This window comes from Anoplopoma fimbria, chromosome 15 (genome assembly GCF_027596085.1).
Source record: "Anoplopoma fimbria isolate UVic2021 breed Golden Eagle Sablefish chromosome 15, Afim_UVic_2022, whole genome shotgun sequence".
Classification (NCBI taxonomy): Eukaryota; Metazoa; Chordata; class Actinopteri; order Perciformes; family Anoplopomatidae; genus Anoplopoma; species Anoplopoma fimbria.
The window spans coordinates 18,839,144-18,866,516 of record NC_072463.1 but is presented as its reverse complement, the minus strand read 5'-3'; the positions used below and the strand labels follow the sequence as shown (position 1 = coordinate 18,866,516).

The 27,373-nt window shown below is 41.9% G+C and overlaps 4 protein-coding genes across 4 annotated transcripts; 3 read left to right on the top strand and 1 right to left on the bottom strand.

Moving 5' to 3' along the window:
• Positions 1 to 63: 63 nt before the first annotated feature.
• LOC129103000 (inverted formin-2-like) lies at positions 64 to 5,928 on the top strand. The gene is made up of 15 exons (XM_054613240.1): positions 64 to 68; positions 496 to 641; positions 735 to 796; positions 947 to 1,049; positions 1,165 to 1,250; positions 1,369 to 1,469; positions 1,575 to 1,645; positions 1,745 to 1,852; positions 1,956 to 2,026; positions 2,137 to 2,257; positions 2,361 to 2,525; positions 2,828 to 2,930; positions 3,045 to 3,197; positions 3,505 to 4,332; positions 5,391 to 5,928. The coding sequence occupies exons 2-15, from the start codon at positions 507 to 509 to the stop codon at positions 5,432 to 5,434; spliced, it is 2,151 nt and encodes a 716-aa protein (XP_054469215.1). The 5' UTR covers positions 64 to 68; positions 496 to 506; the 3' UTR covers positions 5,435 to 5,928.
• A 229-nt stretch (positions 5,929 to 6,157) lies between these two features.
• Positions 6,158 to 10,641, top strand: adss1 (adenylosuccinate synthase 1). The gene is made up of 13 exons (XM_054613241.1): positions 6,158 to 6,412; positions 7,372 to 7,474; positions 7,569 to 7,631; positions 7,735 to 7,785; positions 7,902 to 7,968; positions 8,077 to 8,184; positions 8,272 to 8,353; positions 8,442 to 8,568; positions 8,679 to 8,833; positions 9,395 to 9,519; positions 9,681 to 9,778; positions 9,869 to 10,018; positions 10,290 to 10,641. The coding sequence occupies exons 1-13, from the start codon at positions 6,224 to 6,226 to the stop codon at positions 10,340 to 10,342; spliced, it is 1,371 nt and encodes a 456-aa protein (XP_054469216.1). The 5' UTR covers positions 6,158 to 6,223; the 3' UTR covers positions 10,343 to 10,641.
• A 349-nt stretch (positions 10,642 to 10,990) lies between these two features.
• On the top strand, positions 10,991 to 14,716 carry siva1 (SIVA1, apoptosis-inducing factor). The gene is made up of 4 exons (XM_054613244.1): positions 10,991 to 11,189; positions 11,525 to 11,701; positions 13,124 to 13,277; positions 14,478 to 14,716. The coding sequence occupies exons 1-4, from the start codon at positions 11,069 to 11,071 to the stop codon at positions 14,524 to 14,526; spliced, it is 501 nt and encodes a 166-aa protein (XP_054469219.1). The 5' UTR covers positions 10,991 to 11,068; the 3' UTR covers positions 14,527 to 14,716.
• Positions 14,717 to 22,707: 7,991 nt separating this feature from the next.
• zbtb42 (zinc finger and BTB domain containing 42) lies at positions 22,708 to 26,615 on the bottom strand. The gene is made up of 2 exons (XM_054613909.1): positions 26,461 to 26,615; positions 22,708 to 25,097 (listed from the first exon to the last, which is right to left on the bottom strand). Exon 2 carries the CDS (start codon positions 25,081 to 25,083, stop codon positions 23,488 to 23,490), a length of 1,596 nt encoding a protein of 531 aa, XP_054469884.1. The 5' UTR covers positions 25,084 to 25,097; positions 26,461 to 26,615; the 3' UTR covers positions 22,708 to 23,487.
• Between the last annotated feature and the right edge of the window lie 758 nt (positions 26,616 to 27,373).

The following is a 27,373-nucleotide window of genomic DNA, read 5'->3' as shown; positions in this document are numbered from 1 at the left end:
CAAAGGCAAACCGGTGCCCCACCCTGAGGATGAAAAAGCTCAACTGGCAGAAACTCCCGCTGTAACTGGTGAGTGAATAAATCATCCTTTTGAAGGCTAACATTTTTAAACTACAATCTGTTATTTATGTATGACGGCAGTTAACCCTGAATGAATCTTATTTCAAGAGTATCAAGAATATGCTACATCAATTTTTTTGTCTCTATCCATCAAGATATTATTATTATTATTATTATTATTATTAACCAATTCAGATCATTTCTGAAATAGAACATTGTTAAAGGAAATGTGGGTGAAGACATTGGCAGAAGGCAACTGTTTAGAGAATAGTCGATGGGGATGGAACGTTAATATGACCAGAACCATTTTTCCTAATTTGGGCGGGTGTTTTGAGAGGGAAAACTGTAAAATTGAATTTCAGCCACGGTAGGATGTTTGTACAAAATGAAGCCACATGAGCTCATGACAGGTTCTTTCCTTCCTGCACTCACACAGATGGTCACTCCATGTGGGCCTCGGTTCAGAACGAGCCTACTCCTCGGGAGCCGGACTACAGCAGTATCGAGCAGCTGTTCTGTCTCCCGGTTACCGAGACCAAAGACAAGGGGGCAGCTGCTCCTGTCAAGAAGGAGCCTAAAGAGGTGTGCTTGGCTGTAGTACTCAGAACAAACACATCTGATTTATCAAAGCTGAATAATTAATATGCCTATCTAACTTCTCTTTGTATTCTATAGATAACATTCATTGATCCAAAGAAAAACTTGAATTTGAACATATTCCTAAAGCAGTTCAAATGGTAAGAAGTCACACATTATTTAGATTTTTTTTTTTGTATATGTATGTATATGTGTGTGTATATGTATGTGTATATATGTATGTATGTATGTATGTATGTGTGTTTTTGGTCCATTTTTCTAGCTCAGTATTTTTCATTTTCTCTGTCCAGCAAAAATGAGGATTTTGTAGTCATGATTCAGAACGGGGACCGTACGAGGTTTGATGTGGAGGTGCTGAAGCAGCTCATTAAGCTCCTACCAGAGAAGCATGAGGTTTGTACTTCTCCATCCTTACCTAGAGACGGTTTTAATTGCCCACTTATCCACCATTAAGGGCCCGTTATGAAATGGCAAATGTCTGAGTCACTTGTTTCCTGCTTTCACGTAGATTGAAAATTTGAAGTCTTTCCAAGGAGAAAAAGACAAGTTGGCAAATGTTGACCGCTTCTACACTTCCCTTCTCACTGTGCCGTGGTGACTTTTAATTTTTTCCTCCAGTTCTGTTTTTCACTGTTAATAGTGTGCATGCTGCGTGCTTTATACCCTCATACTTGCCTCCTTATTTACTTTGCTTCGCGGCTCGTTTCTCCAGTTATCAGTTGAGGATCGACTGCATGTTGCTGTGTGAGGAGACTTCATCGGTGTTGGATATGCTCAAACCTAAAGTCAAGCTGGTGGAGGAGGCCTGCCAGTGTAAGGAATCCCTATGCCTTCAGCTATATTCGTATGCACGCAGTTGTCATTCTTTCTCAAGATGTATATTATAACCAAATTAACGCCATGTAACAAATCTCTCAGCTCTCAGAAAGAGCACGCTCATGCCCACCTTCTGCAGGCTCATCCTTGACGTTGGGAATTTTCTCAATTATGTAAGAACCTCTCTCTCTCTCTCTCTCTCTCATGTATATTTTACTTTAAGCTGACATTTAGATAAGAGCTTGCATTTTTAATCATCGGTCTACTTCCAGGGAAGCCACACAGGAAATGCCACTGGGTTCAAGATCAGCTCTCTGCTCAAGCTCACAGAGACCAAGGCCAACAAGAGCCGCATCACGCTGCTTCATCACATCCTGGAGGTACACAAAGTGGCTCACAGATGTCATACCTTGTTTTTTTCCCCACTCGATTATGAACCTGTTTAGTTACATAATTACTTACTGCGTGACTTGTTTTGCAAAGGAAGCAGAGGCGAACCACCCAGAGCTGTTGTTGCTGCCAGATGACATAGAGATCTGTGAAAAAGCAGCAGGGTAGAAGAACATTTCACATCTACTTTTGCTCATGTTTTTTTTTTATTTTTAATTGCTTCTCAGGGATTTGTCAAATTCTTATAATAAACGGTTTTACACTTTTTCCTCAGAGTTAACCTGGACTCTCTTCAATCAGAAGCCAGTGCCTTACTAAAACGACTGAATGAGGCGGCCAAGAAGATCTCCAACTCTGACGAAGAATTGAAGGAGCAATATGAAAAAGTTCTTCAGGTAACAGATTAGTCTCTGCTTTGCCTACAAATGGAGCCAACAAGTGATAACTTTGTTTTGAAACCTTATCCAATCCCAAACGCCTCCTTTCTCTCTGCTGCAGGACAGTCTGGAGGCATGTCAGGCTTTATGTGAAAGGCTCACTGCAGTGGAGAAGACGAAGAGTGAGCTGGCTGTTTACTTGTGTGAAGATGCCAATCAGCTGTCGCTTGAGGAACTCTTCGGAACCATCAAGACTTTCCGAGGACTTTTCATCAAGGCACTGAAGGTCGGGGAGGATACTTTGTTTTTGTTAGTTAATATAGGACTTTCCCTGTGATTGCACATTTATAGTATTTTATACACTGTCTTTATATTGTGTGGCTTAAACCTACAACTTGCATGCTGTGCAATTTGTGAATGTGTGTGTGAATGAAAATAATGTGTATTTTCTATGGAACTTGGGTATAATTGTATACTCTGGCAAAACTGAAAATTGTTGCTATATCTCTGCCTAAATGATACCAAAACAAATTGCAAGGTACATTTTGTACTTGGCAGTATGTGACATCTTTACTTTTATAATAACAGGAAAACAAAACCAGAAGAGAGCTGGCAGCCAAGGCTGAGAAGAGGAAGAGGCAGCTGGCAGAGGAGGAGTCCAAGAGACAGAAGGGAGAGAATGGAAAAATCAGTAAGTTGTGAACATCCCACCTTTTTGTTCACTTGTGTCCTAGAAATTCCTAATCAAGATGGAATTTGAATGGTGTGTGTTTTTTAAGCCCTCTTTTCACCTTTCTCTTACCAGTCAAGAAAGGCTTCGTGCCACAGGACGACGGCTGCATCATCGACCACCTCCTGGCAGATATCAGGAAAGGTTTCAGCCTCAGAAAGACCAGGCCAAGGTGCGATTCGGAAAGCCTCCCTTCTAGTGAAAAGCGTAGGGATACCTGCCCATCTGGTAAGGACAAGTGACTGTGGCCTCCATCCGCAGTTCCTCGCTCCGCTCCTGAGCCACTTAACTGCGAGCCACAACACAGCTTTGCTGCTTTATCTTGGCTTTTTTATTTGTGCCTAAACACCACTGCTAACCTAAGCTAGCTCCATCGCTTAGTTGCTTTCTCGGGCTATATTAGCATTTGTTTGCATCGAGCATTTTCTTTTCATGCAGCTTTGCTCACTGTGAAATATATCACCCCATTTCAAAAATATTAATTGTCTTAATGTGTACACCTTCACCATCAACACTACCTGCTTCTCCCCCTCAGGACCAAGTGTGAAGCCTGCAGGCGAAAAGGCCGTAGAAGTAGCCACCGTTTCCTCTCCCACCAAACCTCAGGCAGAGGGTCACCGAGCCAGCACAGGAAAAGTGAACGGCTTCATCAGCCCATCAGAAGAGGCTCCGCCAGCACCTCAGAGTGCGGTGCAAGACGGACCAGCTGTACCTCCCAAGGCACTCCCAGGAGAACCAGCCACGACAATGCAGGCACCCCTGGCAAGACCTGCCTCGCTGCAGGATGGACAACACCCACAGAAGCCTATAGTTTCATCACCAGATACGGCACAACCTCAGCCTCAGGTTGAAGCGGAACATCAACCTTGCCTCTCCACCAACGGCTTTTCATTGGATTCAACTGAGACGAGCGTCCTCAGCCCATCTTCCCTCTCAGATTCCGACCTCCTAGAAGCTGCGTTAGATGGCACTTCCAGCCTGGTATCTGAGAAGCTGATGCATGAGGAGCCGGCAGACATTAGCGTTAATGTTCAGATAAAGGAAAGTCCTTTACCTAATACAGACAATGTGACACAGATCAGTGAAAGCACTATAAAGGGAGATTGGAAAGGTGAAACTAGTCGTAAAATAAGCCATTTAGCAGAGACGGTTGAACAAGAGAAGGGTCGAGACGAATGGAAATGCATTACTGGTAAATCATCCGTGACTACACTCAGTGAGGGCATCGAGGGCTTCGATGTCCCAGATGGACTGGAATCAGAAGATCTGCCATCAGTGTCTGAAGCAGTGCCTCCATCCCTTAAGCCCGAACCAAAGAAACAGAGGAGCCTCTTTAAGCGAAACAAAAAGAAGAGTACTCAAGGTAACCTATCCTTTAACTTCAATAAAGATCATGTTTGGAATGCTAGTCTCTTCATGTGTCTTAAAGGGAAATCCTTAGTAGTTTTGTTTTTACTGCCTATTACATTTTATATTTTATATATGGGCTATTGTAGAGTTTATTCATAAGTATTTTGCATGAAAACATGCATTTTTTTTATTATTTTTTTTAAGATTTTGGATGCAGTGTGCACAGCTTGATTTGCTGATACAATATTGAAATGGATTTTAATCTATGGACAGTTTGTTTGAATGCTCTGTTCTCGTTCTGACTCTCTGAAACACAAGGTAACAGTGGGAAAGGACACACTAAACATAAAAAAGGCTGTGTGTTGCAGTGAGGTAGGTCAAATCAATGGGATGGCAAACTGTAAGCAGGAATATCATCCTAATGAACTCAATCACCGTCGAAGCTTTGTCCAAAGTAACACGTCATTTGTTGGTCTAGCTGAATTCTGGATTTCATTTGTCTCTGTCGTGCAGCTTTCAACACTCGCTCTCTTTTTAACACTTTTCCAATTCTGTTACTATCAAGACAAAATCCCAACACGTGCTTTTAATATCTGTCAAATCTGGGGACAACTAACCCTGAATGTACCACTATGTACAGCAATTAATCCTCTCTAATCAGTGGTCAAGTAATCTAACATCACTATTCTAATCTTGAACAGCCTTGCAGTTTGTGAAGTCATTGTGACGTCATCGTTGACTGGGTTATTTCATGAAAGCAGCCACTTTTGTGTCTTTCCTTCCATATTTTTTTGTCCATTTCCCCCAATCTGCAACTGGGACTGTTAAACCTACTAACGCAGTCTAGTGTGCTTCCTGTAAACTGTGCTTTAATCTGATTTTGATGAGAGATGCTGTATGTGATGTAAACGCATTAAAAATGTTTTTACTACAAAAAAAACTTTTACATTTTAAAGCCGATCTAGTCATAGTTGAAACCCCATGTAAATATAAACACTTTAAAGGGTATTAAAATATTTTATTTGGATTTGTTTTGTTTCTATCTATTCATTTTAGTCTTTCTTTCCGTAGGTGACTCCAGAAAAAGGAAAACAAGAGGAAAAAGAAAATGTTAATGTCACACAGGAGTTGTGAACGGGAAGGACTACAGTTTATTTTGTGAGACAACATGAGCATTGACTCCTTCAAGAGGATGCAGAAGTCTTCCTTTTGCAATGATTTGTTTTCCCAAGACCAAGAAGAGTAAACTCATCTAAGGCTGTATGGATGTCAACATGTCACTTTATGTAAATGAGTTGTAGTTTTTGTGTACATGAGTGGTTTGAATTCAGAACTATTCAAAAAAAAAAAAGTTAAATATGCTTTATATGTTTTGTAAAACTGTTGTAATATGCATTGAATGTGTTTTTGCTATATGCTATATTTACCTTGCAGCACCAACAGAGAACGACGATGCAGTGTTGTTGGTGCAAGATATTTAATTAATTAACTTATCAAAACAAAACTGCTCTTTATTTCTTTATATATTACCCAGATGATCTCTAATAAAAGAAATACATATATGGATTGTAACTTTTAATGTTAAATATATTTTAATAAAAGTGAATTTAGTGTTCAGCTGTTTTGTTTTTATTCAACCAACTCACGTAGATGGCGGTAATGTGGCAGACATATATTAGAAAAACTTTATTTTGCAGGCTGAATACATCACATAGAGTGTTGTGTAAAGGCTTTTTTTTTTTCTCGTTGCTCTAACTGCCTTGGAGACAATTTGCCCGAGAACAGCTACGCACTCCTGCGCGTCTGGCTGTGACATCATCGGCTATGAAGTTACAGATATGGCAATGCCACTCTTGGAGACCGTTTAGTCTCCTTGAGACGGGCAGGCTCAAGCTACCACCATCATGTCGCTCACCTGGTCGGCGAAAGACCACAAAAATATGAATCAACCGCCGGCGACCGGACAGAAGCGATCGCGCACCGACACTGGCAACAAAGTGACGGTGGTGCTCGGCGCGCAATGGGGAGACGAGGGCAAAGGGAAAGTCGTCGATTTGTTGGCAACTGAAGCTGATGTTGTCTGCAGATGTCAGGTAAATGTTTGGATTCAGGATCTCAGACGAGCATGCACAGGGTCGTGTCTTTCTATTATTATTATTAGTAGTAGTAGTAGTATTCATAACTGTGTAGGTTGTTAAAACGCAACAGGTGCTCAGGGTGAAAACACTTGTACCTCCATGATTTGGGAAATACTCAAGAGAATATGTTTTTTTTATTAGATGGGAAACCTTTACTATTACAGTAAACCATGTTAAGAATGTTCTGTGGTTTCATAAATGCACTTGAGGGTTTAAATGATGGGATAGGAGAATTTTGGCCATTTAATTAAAAATTCTAAAGATTTTACAGACTCCTAATGTCTTGGTTTATCATTTTAAGAATAGGCAAGTACAACTTGCTTGCCTGAATATATTCTCTTAATTCTTGCATCCACTTCAATACCTAGTGTGAAGTTCCTCTGACGGACTCATTCAGCAGATCACATAGAGATTGAATTAGAGATGCATTGAAATCATAATGAAAACAACTCCATACAGTTCAGTTGCTTTCACTCACATAGGACACATAAAACTCGGGTCAGATATCAGAGGTCACAGTGAAACTTGCCAACAGTTGCTGTGTTGTACTCTATGCACTGACAGGACTAGTACCCTGTGTTCTGGAGGCTTGAGAGCCCCACCCACCGGGCTAAAGAGAGGTCACATTCTCAGGGAGGCTTGATATGTGAGAAGGCCAGTACTTAACCCGGGCGGACAGAGTGGTGGATCCACCAGCACCAGCCAAGTTGGTTAAAATAGGTGCTGGGGAAGCACAGTAAATTGGGAAGAGGGTGGCTTATCACTGTCTCATGCAAATATGAGACATGCGTATGTGTCTGGATGTTTTTTGGTGGTGTTGTGTGTTAGCATCATACTGTATTTGATCATATCATCGTTAAAACAAGACAGTATAAACTCTCACACCATCATATGAACCCTGCTTTGATTTACAGGGGGGCAACAATGCAGGACACACAGTGGTAGTGGACGGCAAGGAGTATGACTTCCACCTTCTCCCCAGTGGAATCATCAACTCCAAAAGCACATCACTCATTGGTAACGGCTTAATCATTCAGTTTTATTGAAGACAGCATGGTCAAGAATATCAGTGCAAATGCTTCTACATATTCCTCTTCCTCTGCTCTTGTAGGCAATGGAGTGGTCATACATCTACCTGGCCTGTTTGAAGAAGGCGATAAAAATGAAAAGAAAGGTATTTTAAGAGAAAGAATGCCCTTTACACATAAAGCACCAGTGTAAATTAGAATTAGGATTAGTGTATACTCACACAGATGCCATTTCTATTCTTTGACCAGGTCTGAAAGGCTGGGAGAAGAGACTTATTGTCTCAGACAGAGCTCACCTTGGTATGTACAGTATATGATAATGCTTATAGTGGTTCACTTTATTCAAATAAGTAAAAATCATCAGTCAATCAATCCATTTTCAAGGGTGTGAGGCCTTGTTTGCTGTCTCTTCGCAGTGTTTGATTTCCACCAGGTTGTCGATGGTTTACAGGAGACTGAAAGGCAAGCACAAGAAGGAAAGAAGTAAGGATAGCTGAGCACAGACCTGCCAACATTTTACACTAAAGTCAGTACAAATCTACTTTAATTCCATCCATTATTTTACATCCCTCCCTTTGGCTTGTGTTTCAGCATTGGAACAACCAAGAAAGGCATTGGACCCGCATACTCCAGCAAAGCATCTCGCACCGGCCTACGTGTATGTGACCTCCTGGGTGACTTCAAGGATTTCTCTATGAGGTAGAGATCCTATCAATATGACAAATCACAAATTCCTATACTAAGATGAGCAGTTGTGGCATGATTTGCGATTTCCTTTGCCTTCAGATTCAAGAACCTCGTCCGCCAATACCAATCCATGTACCCGGCCTTGACAGTTGACGTTGAGGACCAATTGAAAAAACTCAAGGTAGACATTGATGAAACTGACTACTACGAAAGTGATGAATTATGTTCAACACCAACAAATGTTTTGGTTTTCCTTCTGTTTTTTGCAGGAATACGGAGAGAGATTGCGGCCGATGGTGAGAGACGGGGTCTATTACATGTATGAAGCTCTTCATGGATCTCCAAAGAAAATTTTGGTGGAAGGGGCCAATGCTGCTCTCCTCGACATTGACTTTGGTAGAGATTTTGATTTACAATATTTGTATTTCTTTGAAATACATATGTGGTTTTTTTGTGGATCTAGGAGGGAGTCAATGACATAGACCTATACCTTTTTTTCTCTAAAGGCACGTATCCGTTTGTGACATCATCAAACTGCACTGTGGGCGGGGCATGCACCGGTCTCGGCATCCCTCCGCTGAATATCGGTGATGTGTTTGGTGTATCAAAGGCCTACACTACCAGGGTGGGAATCGGGTCCTTCCCCACAGAACAACTCAATGTAAGACCTTGATGTCATCTTAGGAAATCAGTGGGATTACTGGCACTTGTCACATGTACTTACTTCCTATAGCATGAAGAAGAGACACATGACATGTTATGTAACTCACTGATATTGAGCATGACATGTACATTTTGAATGTGACCATGTGGCTGACACACAGTCAGCGGGGCTGGTGGAGGAGGGGGGGAGGTTGGGGGGATGGATGTTCTCTGGCTGGGTGCAGCTGTCAAATTTTGTGGGACACGGGTTCAAAGGATCTTTACTTCTTATGAAGGTCACACGTTCATAGGGATAAATTTAGGGCCAGAGACCGGGTTCAGGATATATTTACTGTGTGTGCTTGGGTTATGTTTCTTGTCACGGGAGCTGAAAATACAGTCATTAAAACTCAATCCCCCCCAAGTCCATATGATGTTATATTGTACTCAGCTGTGTTGGTAACAAGTGTAGTGATTGCACATTTTTCAGTTTCTGCAGAATCATAAATGCCTAACATCATTTAAGTTTATGAATCATAACTTAACATTTAGGGCTGTTTTTTCCTGCTGTTTACCGTAGGCTGTAGGAGAGCTGCTGCAGACGAGGGGTCATGAGGTGGGTGTAACCACAGGAAGGAAGCGGCGTTGCGGCTGGTTGGATCTTGTCATCGTGAGATACGCTCATATGATTAATGGCTTCACCGGGTGAGTCGCTAGAACAGTTTAAGCAAATCATCAGGTATTTTGTAATCATTTAAATAATGAAGGACGCCATTTTTTAACTTGACTGTCATAAAATAACGTTACAATAATGAATAACAGCACATGTTAAACAGTTTTTCTATGACATGTGACCTGTCCAACAGCATTGCTTTGACAAAACTTGACATTCTGGATGTGCTGGATGAAATTAAAGTCGGAGTTGCCTACAAGATCAATGGAAAAAGAATTCCCCATTTCCCAGGTAACTTAACAGAAGAAAGGAGGATAAATATCATAAACCCATCATGCTTTAATTTAAAGATTGGTAATAATGTATTTTTTTCAATAATAGCCAACATGGACGTTTTGCACAAAGTGGAGGTTGAGTATGAGACCTTCCCTGGTTGGAAGTCGGACACGTCTGCAGCCAGGAAGTGGAACGACCTCCCATCCAAGGCACAAAACTACATCCACTTCATTGAGAACCACATTGGAGTTCCCAGTATGTTTGACACAAAATAACACACTAACATATCTCAAGTTTTTACATTGCAGAGCACATAAACATATAGAAAAAAGTGCATAAAACTGTTATCAATACTTCCAAAGAAGTTCTCCAAATCAAAATAAAAAAATAATTTAAAATCTGCATGATGTCCTTTAGGTGGCACTGTTACACTTTAAATAATAGCCTTTTCCAATATGGTTAGTAATGATGTCTACAGTCTTGTCAACTTTTCTAATCTTTCTCTCTATTTCTTTGTCTCTTTTAGTCAAGTGGATTGGTGTTGGAAAGTCCAGGGAGTGCATGATCCAGATGTTCTAAAGGGAAACCATTACCTCCCGTTGATAGTATCTAAGAGGATGTGGCATCTTTTCATCATCACAACTGATTATCTCCTCATTAGTTAATAAACAAAACATCTATGTTACTTTGGCTATGTTTGTTAAGTTGCAATCAAATAGACGTGTAATTGTATTATTACAATTATTAGATTTAAATATGGGGTATTTTTCAATTTATTGGTCATAGCACAAATGTAAATTAATAGATTAATGGTATCATCAGTTGATACAAAAGCCCAGTCAAACCATGCACAGCTGGGACAGTGTTGATCATTACTTTAAGACAATTAATAAAAAAAAGAAATGTCAACCACTCATTTGAGTCATCGTCAATATGTTTAAAAAGTGTAGCATGCATTGTTTCAAGCTTTTGATTGCTCAAAGAGTCATTCTTTCTGTCCTTTGTTGTAAAAATGCTGTGCCCATTTACTCCACCAATCTCCAGCTTTTCATTTCTGGCATTGGAAAAATAAAATACAAAATTCGCAGCAGCCCATGAAGGCAGCACAGTGTAGGTATATACTTTGTTATAGAACCCACCCCTAAAACCACGTGACATAAACATCGTTGTTGGATTGGCTGCGAGCTTCCACGTGACAATAAAGGGTGCGTGTGATTGGTTCGCTGCTGTCTCCGTTGCAATTTTTCCCGCAGCAAACAAGTGTTGAAGTCTGTGGCACCGCGGCGGGACTTATTTGCAGATAAAATGCCCAAACGAGCTTGTCCTTTTCCGGAAACGTTCTCCTCTCAATACAAAATCCATGTCGGACAACAGGAGCTGAATAACTATGGCGTGTTTGGGAACAAATACAGGCAAGAAATATACGGTAAGCGGGTGTTGGCGCATGCTCGCTGCGTCGTTGCGCACACTGAGCTGGTTGCTTACGTAGCAGGAATCACATGAATACAAATATAAAACAGTCCTGCTGGTTGAACACGTGCTGCATTTTTTTTTATCATGTTCCTGCAGCGACTATGCGTGTCTGTTTCACGTGATTGCGTTATTTGGGCCTGTTGACATTAAACGCATCACGGTGCGTAATGTTGTTTAGTTGCCTTTACTGCCAGTTAAAAGTGTCGTAAACCTCAGCTTCTCGGATGCCCCGGGCGTTCAGCTGAGTTAATCACGTGGTATTCTATTTAAGATTTTTTTTTTTCACAGCAAAGACGAAGAACTTGCTCTTCAGCGGTGCTAAGGCTGTGATGGGCAAACTATGGACTGGAGAGGCGAGGTGTGATGCCGGACAGGCAGACACTCCTGCATGCAGCCAGTCCCTGCTGAGAGGACAGACACTGATTGGATGTGATGGGAGGCTGACGAGAGCAGAACCTGGACAAGGTGAGCCTAAACATGGGGGCAGGTGAGCCTAAACATAGGGGCAGGTGAGCCTTAACATAGGGGCAGGTGAGGGATGGCTAGACTCCAGATATATTTTGACAAACCAAGTAATGACAACACTGAAAGATGGCATGACAAATATTTTCTGATTTGTCAAAATAAAAGGATCTTGTCATATTTTTCCATGCATCGTTTGCCATTCGTGTGCCCTCTCAACAATCAGACATTAATCAGCCAACAGTTCATCCATCTATTTCAAGGATTTGTTCTTGTCTTTAACAATACAGGAATGCTGGATGAAATGTAGTTGTAGCTCGAACCAAGAGATGCACACAGAAAATGTACAGGGTAGATGGATGCAAAATAATATAGTTGAGCATAAAGAATCAAATATAACAAACTATTTAAAAGTAGGACTGAAAGAAGAAATGAAAACAAAGAACTACATTTGGAGTACCTAAAGCACTCACTGATCCTGAAGCTCCCTTAACAAGACCTTTACAAAGTACAAAACTGAGGGTGCATTCAGTGGGCCTCATGAAGTTAAAGCTTCATGAGCTTTTACTCTAGAAATGGTCAACCATGTAAAGTAACGGTGGCACTAGCCCTCAAAGGAAATGGAAATCCCGACGAGGACAAAGATTCTTACACCTGAGGTCACAGTACAGGTTGTTTACTAATAGATAATAGAAAACATGGAAAAGCTGTTATTGGAAGAGTAAGGGTCCTTTCCTTAAGCAATTTAAAATGTATGTGATAGGGTACACAATCCAGTTCTTTTTCTGGGAAGCTAATATGGAGCTTCATCTGCATGAATTAGAAAAAGCAAATGGGTAACTTACTGCATTTTTAGTACAAACAAAACTCAGCACAGAAACACTTTGGGGAGGCACTAAGAGTGAATTTAATACCCAAAATAACTGTAATCCTGGAAATACAAACTTGATTTGGCTCTCTTTTTGGCCAGTATGAACTGGCAAAAAGATTGCACCAAAACTGTTCCAATGGACATTCAGGCATGTGGGTATTATACAAAGATAGGTTTACATTTTTCAAGATTTTTCTTTTTTTTTTAATTGACCAACCAAATACGTGCTAAATGTGAGGTGGTCACATATCCTTATTTTACTAGGCAACACGTTTCTGATGCATTATGATCATTTGGTACTGAAGGCCGCAAAGCATATATGTTTAGTTTTATTCCAAAACCGGATCAAAGGAGGATTACTTCTTTTTAAAAGGGCAAAAAGGCACACGAGAAGTTATTTGACTCCGAAGCTAAAAGCTCATGGTTACTTCAGTTCATGCTTTTCACCAGCAGATGTCAGGGTAGTGTCACAGATTCGGAAATCCTCATTTTTGGTTACATTATTTTGGTAATGCTCATCCAATGTTCTGCATGTATGTGCGCTTTGTTTCCAGGTCCATCAGTGGCTCTTACATGCTGCTGTGTGTGTCAGAAAAGCCAGGGGTCCAGGACTGCATGCTCTCAATGTGACCGCCCAGCCTGCCCCTCCTGCACACGACAGTGCTCCTGCTGCTCCAGCTTCTGCTGCTCTGTCTGCACCATCATAGAGTAAGGCCAAACCTGACTCTTTTTCACTCAGTTTCCCAAAGGACTTTGACGTAGTAATGCACAGACATCATTACAAGCTTTCAATAGCAGCCGTTGTTGGAGTTAAAATGCAGTATCTGCTTCAGTATTCTCCTCACTCCTTATACAATGTATGGCAAATTGTGACTGGTATTTATTTACATGTTAAATTGATTGGAGCTTTCAAATTAGTATAGAATTTTATATTTTAAAAACTAGACATGTCGGTAAAGCCCCGCCTTTTCTGCTGTTGCATTATGTTATGATTCATTCAAATGCAATGTAGCTATTGTCGACAGGAAACCATTGGCCTTAAAGACATTTAAGGGCAGCCCTAACTGGAATCCAGCTGCAGCGTTTGTTAGTTTTCCTTGTTGTCCCAGCTTCAAAGATCCTGTTAAAGAGAGACTGTTCACGTCGAGGTTAATTAGGTGTCACTTGGAAAATCACTTGCTTCGGCATTAAAGACAAGTTTATATGAGGTGTGGGGGTGCAGCTGTTTCTCATCTGTTCCTCTGAAGTCTGCAGACTGCTATACTGAAGGGTTGTGTGCATCAATGTCACTGAACCAAAAAAGTCCCGTCAATTTATTGTATTCACAAAATAAAAAATGAGATACTTAAATAACTCGTAGACGGGCCAAAACCATGACCCACCTTAACGCTGATCCTTGTTGGGTTCTAATCAGTTTTGGCAAGTAAGAGAAAAGCTCTTAAAGGGATCAGCTGGATGTTGAGTCATTAAAAAGCTACAGACGCAGGAAGGAAAACAGCTGCTTATTCATCGCTTAAGTATGAAGGGTCAAAATACGTGCTTTTACTGCCACCTTACAAGCCAACGTGGTAAGTTTGTAGATTTAAGGCTTAAAAGAACTCAAAGAACTTGTTTGTGCGTACCTTGGTACAGGAGTTATTTTAGCACAGAAGCAATATGTTAGAGAACATTTTAATATTCAGTCACTCATGTTGGCTGAGCAGGATCCAACATCACTGCATAGCTAAGGTGGTAGAGCAGGTCAGCCATTATTCATAGTTGGTGGTTTAACGTCCGGGGTCCTCCTTTCCACCTTTTTTATGCCTTTTTTTTTAAATAATAAGAAAATAAGTCTGATTCTGAACCTCGCAATAAGTTTTTGACAAAAGTGCTAAGCGTTGTTAATGTTATATTTTCTGTGTTCCACAGTTACAGCGGGCAATACGATGAAGTACTGTGCTGCAGTTGCTCGACGTAAAGCAAGACTGACGGGTCAGGAGTTTATTATTGAACACATGGAGTTGCCTCAGATGATCGTTCTATGACTGCATTTTATACCTGTGATCTTTTTTTTTTTTTTTTTTTTTTTTTTAATGTAATCCAAATATTTTCTTGTATATATGTATTGTATTCCTTAAGTAATTGAAATAAACTTGAACACTTTTGTATACAGTTGTGATCTATTGTCTCTTCAGTGTGTCTTCTATACAGTCACAGTATGTATTTTGATTAATTAAAGGGGCAGACTAAGATGGCTGTAGAATATATTAATAATAGGCTGTTTTAATAATGCAGGAATCAAAATTGGATGTCTGAACAAAAATCAGCCAATTAGCTAAAAGGTTAGCCAACTGTCTTCATGTGTAGTAGATGCATCAGCAGGTGGCAGCACACTTCAAGGACTCTGCTGAGGAATGAGTTCCCTTCAGACTGGGCCATGTTCAGGGTAATGCACAAACCTCGCTGGAAGAACGCATCGATCTCCGCATGCTAAAGAGGAACATTTTCAGCCTTTTAGTTGAAGGATTGAAGTTTTGTCTTGGCAATGATAACGGAATTCCAACTCGGCCTGTCTGGTGTGACCTTAAGGATCTTATCACCAAAAAAGGCAAACCCAGTGTGAGAGCACTAGTTGATATGTATTTATGCACTTGTAGCAATTGATGTGTGGTTTACAAACAGTTCAGATTGTAGATTTAGATAGCGGTTAGGAGCTTAACTGCTGCTTCAAATGTGGATGAAGCCTTAAAAGTTGGCAATAATGGTCACCTATTACACCAGACTATTACATTATTAATTGGGCATTAAATTATTATTCTGAAAGTCAAAAGAATTGCTCCTCCAAAATTAAGTGGATGTTAACCATATGCACGTGTGTTCATACAAAGAGAGAAAAAGAAAACTACCCACGTTTATGTGTGTGTGCGGAAGAACACATCGATCTCCGTATGCTAAAGAGGAACATTTTCAGCCTTTTAGTTGAAGGATTGAAGTTTTGTCTTGGCAATGATAACGGAATTCCAACTCGGCCTGTCTGGAGACCTTAAGGATCTGCTATCAAATGTATATTTATTAAAACAAGAAGACCCAGAGGTTGAATGGAACCAGGGCTTTGCAGCAGACGGCTTGGCTGCAATTATCCGTCCTAGACATGACCTTGAGGTGCAGTTATCACTCTCTCCTGGCTGAGACTCGTCATTGATGATGACTGGTTTCAGGGTCAGGTGTTGTGCACTGTGAGTAATTGTTCTTGGTGGCAGAAGTCCTGAACACAGCCTTATAGAAATCAATCAGGAGAGATGGTGTTAGATATTAGCTTGGATGAGTGCACTTCCTGGAGCTCATTGCAAGTGTGCCTCTGAGCTGTTGAGTCATATCCCCCTGCTCAGCAGGCCAGTTGTGGCTCCGGTCTTTGGGGAGCTCTGCAGTTGGTGTTCCAGGGCACTGCTTGATTTCCGGCTGAATGAACAGACAGCTGCTGGCAGGCAAGGCGTCAAATTGTCTGTATATTTCTTGATAAGGTTTTAAAGAAATTGGAGGTGGACATAAAACCCTTGTACGCTTTTATTGAGGATAAAACAATCATTGACTCATGATAATCAACCTAGATGTCCATAACTCTAAAGCTATAGAAGGTGTTTTGAGCCAATTAATAGTAATGATTTTATGTGAAACCGTTAGTCAATTGACAAAATTATTTAATTTGAGTAAAATAAATTCTTAAGATATTTGCAATTTCATGCTTCTTAAATTCAAAAATGTACTTTTTATTTAAATTTGTCAAATTAACAAGTAGACCACAGCATTTTTCAACAAAGTGTATTATATTTATTGTATGTTGAAATTACTCGTGACTGTTTGAAATATTCTAATGATCGTCTCCAAAGCTGTGCAGCCCAGTAATAACTTTTTAAATGAGGTAGAGCTAAGACATGCACTTTGTATTGTTTCGCTTAAGGAACCTAGTATGTTTTTAGAACATTTTGTCCGTGGACACACCTTTTGTTAAAGCTACTAAAGAGAAAATAAACTCCTAGTCACCTCTATTCTCTCCTCCAATGTCGGAGCAAGCATCCCCCCTGGTCCTTTTTGACCTTGAAGATGAGTTTGTCTTAACCAGCTGAATTAGGAATAATGAGTCAAAGTGACCCAAAAGTATCCAAAGCCCTGTCAAAAAGTCACTTCATTACCCAGTTGTTAGATCCAATTTTCTTGTGATGCATCATAGCATCAAACCTCCCTTTAGTACACGTAGTAAGCTAGAAAAAAGGGAGTCATGTAATGCATGACAGTGGAGTTGGGTGTTGTCTGCAAAGAACACAATCTCCTGATTCATTCACCTTTCCCTCAGCTATTGTCTCAATATCAACAACATTGGTTAAATAGGTCTCTACTGTGTTATATCAATCCCAAATCTGAAAAATTATGATTAAAAAAATCATTTTCACCTGGATATGACAGTGGTTTGCACACAGCTTGTCTGTCTGTCCAAAACATTTACCTTTTTCATTTTTTACTTATTAGAGAGAAGGATGCTGGTGCGTCTTCCCCCTTTCACCCGCTGCTCTCTGTTAACTCCATAATGATGTGTTTATGTACCTTCAAGTGCAGCTGTCAAGGTTTTCAGCACATCCCCATCCGTGACATTCAAAGAAAAAAAAAAAGGTCACAGTGTGCCCCCCCCCCCCCCCCGCCTCCATCCCTCCCTCCCTCCCTGAATCCTCCTCATCTTCTCCCTGGTGCATGTATGGACTGGTGTGTCTGCAAGGAGAAGGGGGCCAGCATAATCACCCATGGCGCTCCAGACAGGACCAACTGCAGTCGGCCAGCGGGAGCACGTGGCTTTGTCTTTCACCCATTCTTGTGGGGACCAGCTGTGGTCTGAGTGCGGCGAGCGTCAAGCCCAGTGATGCTGCTGCTATAAATATGCGTCAACGAGTGTGAGTAAGTGACAGCTGTACAGTGGACCAAGGACACACTGTCTTGGCGCTGTCGGGGCGAGCCGCACCAAAAAAGGCAAACCCAGTGTGAGAGCACTAGTTGATATGTATTTATGCACTTGTAGCAATTGATGTGTGGTATACAAACAGTTCAGATTGTAGATTTAGATAGCGGTTAGGAGCTTAACTGCTGCTTCAAATGTGGATGAAGCCTTAAAAGTTGGCAATAATGGTCACCTATTACACCAGACTATTACATTATTAATTGGGAATTAAATTATTATTCTGAAAGTCAAAAGAATTGCCCCTCCAAAATTAAGTGGATGTTAACCATATGCACGTGTGTTCATACAAAGAGAGAAAAAGAAAACTACCCACGTTTATGTGTGTGTGCGGGCATTGTCTGTACACAAGCGCATGTGTGACTGTGTTTGTGTGCCCTTTTCAAGTGTGACCACCTGTCTTTTGTTAAGAAATAAATAAATAAGCACGGGCCACACCAGCTGTCCCTGGCAGTCCGTCCCTTCAGAGGTCAAGGGCTCCCACCGCTGGCCTTGGTGGTGGACACTTACAACTTTCCTCTCAACTTCTCTCAAGTACCTCTAAACACACACACACACACACACACACAAACACACACACACACACACACACACACAAAACCCCTCACAGCCAAATGAGCTGGGGCTTTGAGCCTCTGAAAGGAATGTTTTATTACACCATCGAGTTACATTGCACATATCCCAGCTCGTCACCCTGCAGCTAAGCTCTATCACATGGCCCCTACTTTCCATGTGAAGGTTTTGGGTCCATAAGAAAAGCACACACACACACCAGGCCAGTCTAAGCCCTGGATCCCAGATGTGAGAGGTTGGTGCCAGCGAGCGCACTGAGGCCTGTTTACAGCGCGAGGCGGCCACAGCGTTGCACTGGGCCCTTATTTACTGTGAGACTGGCTGTGGGCTGCTCAGGGTGTTTATGAATGATCTTGGGAGGACATTGTTTTCTTTATGTTGGAGCTGCCTGGCCAGCGCCGCTGTGTCGTCTGTTTGTGCATAAAGTACGTGCCGGGGAGCTGGGCCAGACAATAGCCTGGCTGAGCTACTACCCACGCACACAATAGAGTGGTGGGGATGAGGCCGAGGTTTGGGGGCCGCCGTGTTGGGGTCTGTGGGGGTGGAGGTAGGATAGATTGGGGGCAGGGGCAGTTGGATGCGGCCCTTGTCTGTATGGCGTTTCCCAGAATGGGAGAGCTGGGATTGGGGGGAGGGCGGTGGGAACCCGAGCACATCCCCATTGGGATCACGTAGCAGAGCAGCTGGATTTCTTTCATGGGGCAGCAGGGAAATAATTAAAAGTTCTCGCCATTGTGAATGTCCAGTGAATTGGCATGAAGTTCTCAAGCTGACACATATTTGGTTGGTTTGCATACTAACAAATAGATGTGTGTGTGTAGCAGGTATAATCAAGTTTTAGTAATAATTACAGAACAGGGAAAACTGGCTTTGTTATGTGCGGTTTATCTCTTTTGGAGAGTATTGGCAACAGGTCAGGGACAATGGGAGCCCATCTTGAAACTGCTGTGTCCTTGAGCTGAGTTTATGGTTTCAGAGGGATAGGGCCTGTAAGACCAGCAGTATTATCACTTTCTGTTGTCTCTGTACACATTGCAATGCTGCCCACACAAGCTATCTGGCTGAATGTTGCTGCTGCGTGTCAGACGAGGGCTCTTCTACAATATTCTTTTGTTGTGAGTGTATCATAGTTAAAACATTTTTTTTAATTCAAAGCTCATCTTCTGCTGTTTGTCTGACATTGATACATGTGAAAACTACTGTGAGTGCACAAAAGTTAAAAATATAGTGAATGAATAAAATCCACACAAAGAGAGAAAGTTGTTCCATTTATTCTATGCATAATCTTAAGAAAGACCTAAATCAAGATTGTCACATTTCCACAGCACACGCACACAAGCACACTCCAAAAGCGCAAACAAAGAAAATGCACAGACAGTTATAGATCAAAAGTAAATTGCCTCAATATCTAAGCAATGTCAGTTCTGCATAAAGATTGTCCTCTAATCTCTACACCACTAACACAATTGATTACTATAAAATATACTTTTATTATTAAAAAATTATATTAAATTCTAATGGCACTTCTACAAATTCTATTAAAAAGATTTTTCTTTCAACATTTAGAAGCTTTTTTTTTTTTTTTACCAAATTAAAACGGAGACAGTCAAATGTTGCACAAGAAGCAATAATAAATATTTCTCATGATTATACACAATTTCACAGTTGTAACCTGCAGAGGACAAAATTCCAGTATCAGTAAAGTCGTTTCTTTTAGACTTAAAGATCATACAGCATGAGTTAGGCAAACATAGCCCTCAATCAAGAGTAGCGCTGTTTCCACAGTAGTCAACAATCAAAATCTCAGTGTTTCACATTCAACAGTGACATTAACTCAAGGAACAGGCTGTTATTTCCCAGTAGCATGGCAACTAAAAGGCCAAATCACAAAAAAATGCTTGTCTTCAGTTTAACACGTCAAAAAAGGATGTATTCACATGAACAGAAATGGTCAAAGTAATCTCCCACAAAGCAGCAAAAATAAAAGGACTTGAAATGTTTATTTCGTCTGATTTCAACAGGATAGAAAAACAGGCTGTGAATCACTTCAGTGGGCTACTGTCGCTGTGATGTGAAATTTACCGCCGCAGTCAAGGGCAAATACGTACAGTATAGAAAATGAGCTTCTCCAGATGCAACACCTATTCGTGTGTCTACAAGGCACGTTTGGTGATCATTCTGGAGGTATAAATAAAGACTGCAAACAATAAAAAAGAAATAAATCTTCACATAAAGTTAGTTTTTTCTACCTCTGTACACATGTACATTAGAGAATCAAGCAATTTCATTTGCCCCACATAAGAAAGGTACCTTAAAAACAGTGACAAAATCTACATTCCTGTGTGATCTGATTGAAATAAACATTATTGACACTATGCAACAGCTATGTATCTGAAATTGTTCTAAGTGATTAAACTCTTAGGGCATGCGAGCGGCAGGAAGGTTTGTGCAACTTTACAGGGAGCCAAAAATCACATTTCTTGTAAAATTACACACAAGCCTCATTAATTCAAGCCCCATCGCTGACTTCAGGTCAGGGAGTAGGATGAAAACAGATGCGGTAAATTCTGAAAGAAATGCTTTGACTCGTACTTGACTTGAGCTCCTCTGTTAGAAATGCTGACAAACTACTGCAAATGCTGAGAAATCACATGTGATTTAAATTAATTTCATTTAATTTAATAAGTCCTGAAAGAAGTCGTGGTGATTAATATGAAAAAACAAAACAAAAAAAAAAAAACCTTTAGGTGTGCCAACCTGAAATGGAAACGCAACACCTACATTTGACCTGTATCGACACAGTCGCCAGACAGTCACCAACTGTTTTTCTAGTACTTGGGAAAACAATACTGTGGTAATTATGATATTCTCTTGAGGGATGTGCAATTGAATCACCGTGGCTTCTCCTCCATGTAGAGGAACAATGAAGCGTTTATCTACTGCATGTCGGGAGGAGGGGCTGTCTTCGATGCCTCCAAACAATACACCTGTTTACAGTGTCCTTGGTCTCCCTTTGCTAAATACATTTCTCACATTCCAATGGCCTCCATTCAAGACGGAAAAGTGCAAAGAGAGGCTTGCGCTGCCTTTTCTCCCCACAGCTAGCAGAGACATACACAATGATCCCTTGAGACCTACCTGGGATTTGGTGGTGTGGGGGCTAACAATGCCTGTATTGTGTCCTTTCTATAGGTAGCCACTAGCCAATGCCCTATCAGTGTGGCCCTGCTTGAGAACAACTGTTTCCTGTGTGCGGAACAGCAGTCTGAGCTGTATTAATTAACTGTTCTGATTTGTAGTGAATCCAATCAAGTCTAGAATATGGAAAAAGGAACCAAACTCCCTGGGGAAGACGTGACACCTTAAGAGACTGCAGCCTTAATAAGACATCCGGCTCTCTCCGCCTTACACGTGTTGTAACAACAAAACAGTTTGATAAATAGAATATATATTTACATTAAATACACATATAGTAAGAAATAGCAGCCTAGACAATAGTGTTGAAACTATATGCATGCTAAAAATAACAAGTGCTTCTCTATGTTCCATGTGACAAATCTTGAACGCTCTGCAGAGGTTTCTACACGGTATATTAAAATACAATTACAGTAACTCGATTTGCACAGAGAAAAATGAACAGACAGCCCCAATACCAGTTAATGAGTACCAAGATCGCTAGGCAAGACGCAACGTCTCTCAAGCTCATAGAAATAAGAAGAACGCCTACAGTAAACCCTGAACCAAGTCAAACTAATAAATACAATTCTGATCAAGTCTTCTCAGGACAGATTGGACAAGTATTATGAACTTTTAGTGCTACACCCTCTGCTAAGAATCCAGATAGTATCTAAGTGAACGGGCAGACCAAATCCATTTCCTGCCCAAAGACTCTTTTCCAGGACAGCAACACTAAAGGCTCCAGCTTCATCAGTAGTAACATACACACATACAGTAAGAAGATATGATAACGTGTCGAGGTTAATTCGAAGACAGAGAGTCAGTAGATTCAATTGAATGGCACGTGGGGCGCAGCTTTTATGATTTACAAAGTTCTTAATAATATCCACCTGTCCTTCACCCTCGCTGCTGAGGGTGTGCCCTCAACAACCATATACCCTTTATGACATACCAGGAAATAACAATGTAATTTACTGGCAACCATTTGCTTTTAACCCAAAAGAGTCAATAAACATTTAATTGATGTACGTACTTTAATTACATTGTTGTAAATTATTCAATTAAGGACAGTGGTGGATTCCAGAGCAGATAATTACCTTTGTTACCACCTGGTATGTGGAGTTTAACCCAGATTATTTTAAAGGCCTGAAAACTCACTCGTTTTTTTTTTTTTTTTTACAAGAAGGCATAGTGAAATCTCATTCTTGTTCAAGTAAGTACACTAGGTGAAGTGTTAAGAATTTCAGTAGGCACCAGTGTTACAGGCATTAGCTTTTAACTACTATCCAGCCCTCCTATGATTATACAACTTCTTTTTAAGTAGCAAATTAGAAGGCCATTCCATCGATATGTGCTAACTCACATTAGCAACTAAAGAGCTGGTAACTTAACCCCAGACAAAAAAAAAAAAAAAAAAAAGAATAAGGTGATAGGATGGTCTGCTTGTCACTTGTTATAAACATAAAACTGTACCCAACTTCATTTCAACCAAACAAAAATGATACTTCCATGAAAGAAAATAGTTATACTTCCAGTAGTCAAACTTCATTAGTTTTGCTGCCTTTTGATAGTTTACTTGTTAAGGACTAGACAAATACCTAAAAATAAATAATAATAACAATAATAATAATAATAATAATAATAATAATAATGTAGGAGTTAAAAAATCATATATTGCTACTTACGGACGGTTCTGATCTCCCATGTGCACAAATAAAAAGTCTCACTCACATCTTACGATTGTATTAACATGTGTTAGCATTAGCTATCACCCATTTGCCCATTGGGTATGAACATGGGATGCTTTTTTTCTTTCAGCAAATAAACTCTTCAAATAAACTCAACAGGTTGACACAAACAAGACAGAAACAAACAAGTGCATCATATGATTTGTTCACCTTCGTCTACACAGATCCAGCTTGGGTTTCACAGCACCCATGTTTATCCTCCTTCAACTTTCTGCCTCTGAACATCACAAATGCCTGTGACACAGTCCAGCACAGAGAACAGCTCCAGTTTTAACGTTGCTACAACTTTAACTTGAGAAAATGCCACATGGGGTAGAATCCAAAGAGACGCGTCTCCAACAAACTGCCAACTTGTGTGTATTAACGTGGAAAGTGTTCAGTAGTATTCAGTGTGTGAAGAGACATTCTGTCTCATGTCGTGGCACTGGTGAGAGGCATTTTATCCAATGGCGAGCGTCTTGACAAGGCCACAGTGAAACTTCCTGATGTGGCGGTAGAGGTCCCCTGACTGGGTGAAGCGCCGTTCGCACCACTTACAAGCGTGAGGCTTCTCACGTGTGTGAACGACGGCGTGCCGACTCAAGTTATGGGAGTACTGGAAGCTCTTGCCACACTGGCCACAGGTGTATGGCTTCTCGCCAGAGTGCGTGCGCTCGTGGCGCTTAAGGGTGTACATGCAGGAGAAGGTCTTGTTGCACTGCATGCAGGTGGGGACCGAGCCGTCGGGGGACAGCTTGGAGCGAGCGCCGTCCTTCTCGCGGAAGTGTGAGCTGAGGTGCAGTTGCAGCACGTGGGGGCTGGGGAAGACTTTACTGCAGAGGGGGCACACGCACACCTGTTGGCCCGGGGGCAGCAGCACCCCGCTGGAGGTGGAGATGTCCGAGGAGGCCAAGTCGTCCTCCTCCTCCTCCTCGCTGTCCCCCAGCAGCCTACCCCTCCTCTCATCTACCTCCCTGCCCGGGGCGCCCTCCCTCCCTCTGCAGGCCTCCCCCTCCTCGTCCATCAGGTCCTCCTCCTGGGAGAGCAGGGCGGCTGTGGAGCCGTTGTTGCCTGGGAAGAGGGCAGCGAACCCTGTCACCACTGAGCTCCTGGCACTATTCCCAAAGCGCTGGCTCTCAGGGCTCATCGGCTCACTGTCCTCCTGCTCTGACAGCAAGTCGTGTTCATCTTTAACAAGTGGCTCAGTGCCCTGCTGCTGGCTGTCGAGGGCCAGCTGTCCCGAGACGTAGGAGGGGTGTAAGGGATCTCTGCTAGACAGAGGCTTGAAAGACAAATCCAGTGCGCAGTCCATGTCATCCGAAGCCCGGGACCTCTGGGACAGCGATACGGTGGAACTACTGACATCAGCTTTTGTTTTTCCAGCTGTTTGGACGCAGGCCTCGGCCTCTGCTGACAAATAATTGACACCTACAAGGTCCAGGGACCTGCCAGAGTGACCGTTCGCCTTCTGCCTGCTCCGCGCAGACCTATCACAATCTGTGACAGCCAGCCTGACTTCGCTGTTGTCCGTGTCAAACTCCTCTGCCGGGGGGGCCCTGTGAAGCCCCTGAGACTGTGTCTGGGTCTGTCGCCGGACAAGCTGCTTACTGTGCAGCTCGCCTTCAGAGGAATTTTCCCTGTCCAGACAGCCGAGTCCCAAACTCTCACTCATCTTTTCATCCAGAGGGGAGAGTTCCTTATCTTTCAGCTTTCCTTTACACACTTTCACTATATCATACATGTGGAGGTAACTGGCTGCTGCCAGGACATCCTCCACCGGGAGAGAGCTGAATTCCAACTTCCCCTCATACATAAATTCAAGGAGCAGACTGAAAGCCGGGGCTGTCACAATGTCACTGTTGAGATGCACAACGTCCCTTTTGTCCAGCTGGTCCCTGTAGAAGAGATGGAAGTACATGCTGCAGGAGGCCAGCACGGCTCTGTGCGCTTTGAATCGAGCCTCCCCGACAAGAACAGTGCAGTCACAGAGGAAACCTTGGTGACGCTGCTGACTCAGACACTGCAGCAACTGGCGGCTATGGTCTGGGAACTCCATTCTTCCTTCATAACCTGATGAAAAACAGGAAAAACAGGATACTGGATAAACGAAATGAAGCCATTCAGAGGGCACCGCGGAGCCGCCGTCGCCTTTTCAGACACGAAGTAGCCAAAAAGCAGAGAAAGTGCGAGGAACAACTAAAAGCCAAATTATTTAAAATGATAATCAAACATACAAGACAATAAACCTGCAGTGTTTTAAAATACAAGTTTATAAAAAAAAAAAAGTATTTGCAATGGAAAAACTTTTTTTTCCCCCAGTAGGATAAAAGTGAACTGAAAGATCCTCATCAATAACTTTGTCCAACTTGAGAAGTGAAATCCTACATGCATTTCATCCGGTGGTGCAGGACACGCTACGCCGCGCTCACCCACCCAAGTATCACGGACTAAACGGGTCCACTCCCCAAAATGAACCGAAGGATTCCGGGGTTTTCTTTTCCAGAAGTCACTCCACTTCTCGAGCTTTCCCAAAAATGAGCCGAAAGTGGCGCACCGGCGGAACGAGCAAAGCGGGACCGAGAATGATAGCACCCGTCCATCCGGAGAGGAGTGGGGGGTGGAGGGGGGGGAGGAGGGGGCTAACGTGAAGAAGAAGAAGAAGAAGAAGAAGAAATAAGACCGGTGCAGAATGAGTAAACTGGTGCTCTGTTTGCTAATTACACTGCAAGCTGTGGAGTCAGCTGCTCTGACATCACCGCAATGGAAACGTTACCTCCAGCTGTGCTCCCTTTATGCCATATGTTAACTCCGGGCGACGCAGCCCGAACTGCACACACCACTTGTGTTTAAAAAAAAAAAAAAAAAAAAAAAAAAAAAAAAAAAAAAAAAAATGAAAAGAAAACGAAAAGAGAGGATTGATAAGTGTCACAGGATAACATCTCTAACTTTTTTTTTTTTTTTTTTTTTTTTTTTTTTTTAATAAATCGGGTAATTTATCACTATAAAGACTAAAACTGCAGCCGACAACCACGGTCGATAATACAAACGCGTTTGGCACTCATCAGACAGACGCGCACAACTGGGAAATATTTGTTTAAAAAGGGGTTAATCCAAAACACACACAAAAAGGCAGATTGTACCCAAGTGAATTGGATTATTAAAGTTTGCTGCTACCTAGAAGAATGTGCATGAGCATTGGTTATAATTTTGCGCGCAGTGGTTTGATTTTTAGTAAGAGAAAGAAAAGTGTAAAGGATACAGGAGAGCCAAGGGCGCAGTAAACTGAGCTCCATGTCCGTGTTGGGAAACGCATTGCTAGGAGCCTTTTAAACAGCAGAGGAACTCAACTGCGCTGAACGAAGCGGCGAGAGGGACACTCTTTAACTTTGGCTTTCTCCGTTTCAAAAGCACACAAAATAAAAGCTGTACTCACATTTATTTCCTCCCGGTTCGTCGTGTTCTTTCCTAGAAGCCCGGACGTCCTTTCATGATGTGCGGCCAGATGTTCGCTTCTCCTTGTCGTTTCTTGAGCTTCAGTCCGACCCTGGCGAGGCAGGCTGCACTCAGCGCTGCTGTGTGTCAAGCAGGTTGATAATGACACAAGTCTCGCGATATCGCGCGGCCACAATAAGTTCTGTACTACTCCGTGAATTCACACAGCGGCAGCAAGTAGCAGAGTACACTGGCAACATCAATTGGCTTGTCTTGTTTAAACACCTGTCCCATGAACGGGACTTTCAGTGTGATGCATCCGAAAGTATGGCAACGTAGATATATACATTCTGGATTCATATATATATATTTATATATATATATGTATGATTATGAATTCAAATTGGCAAGCTGGAAAATGTTGCCTGTGGTTTTATGTCTGCTGTGGATAAAAGAAAGAAGCTGTTATCTGTGAAAGTAACCAAACTGATTATTATAATTATAAATCATGCTTTGTTAATGTTAATAAGGTCAGTGGACTATTGGGAACTTTTTAAGAGCTGTTCTCTCTAATCCTGGGTTGTGGAATTCCCTGGCACCACATCATCCAGCGCCTTTGTTTTCTGAGACCACACCATAGTCCTGGCTGTGACTTATTTAGCCTTAATTGTCTGCTGTTGATGCTGATTTATGTGGACCACGTATATATATATAAAAAAAAAAGTAACACGTTTGTTTTGAGTTTTCGGGCACCATCAAAAAGACACAGTCTCCATAGTCTGTTCTGTAATTGTTAAAGCTAGAGATGGTGGCACAGTGAAGACACAGGGGCTCGAGGTTGCAGCTGCTCATCTCGTGCCCCCCCCTCCCTCTCCTGTCCCTCGCTGTGCTCCCCCAACTGCTTTGGTCACCTT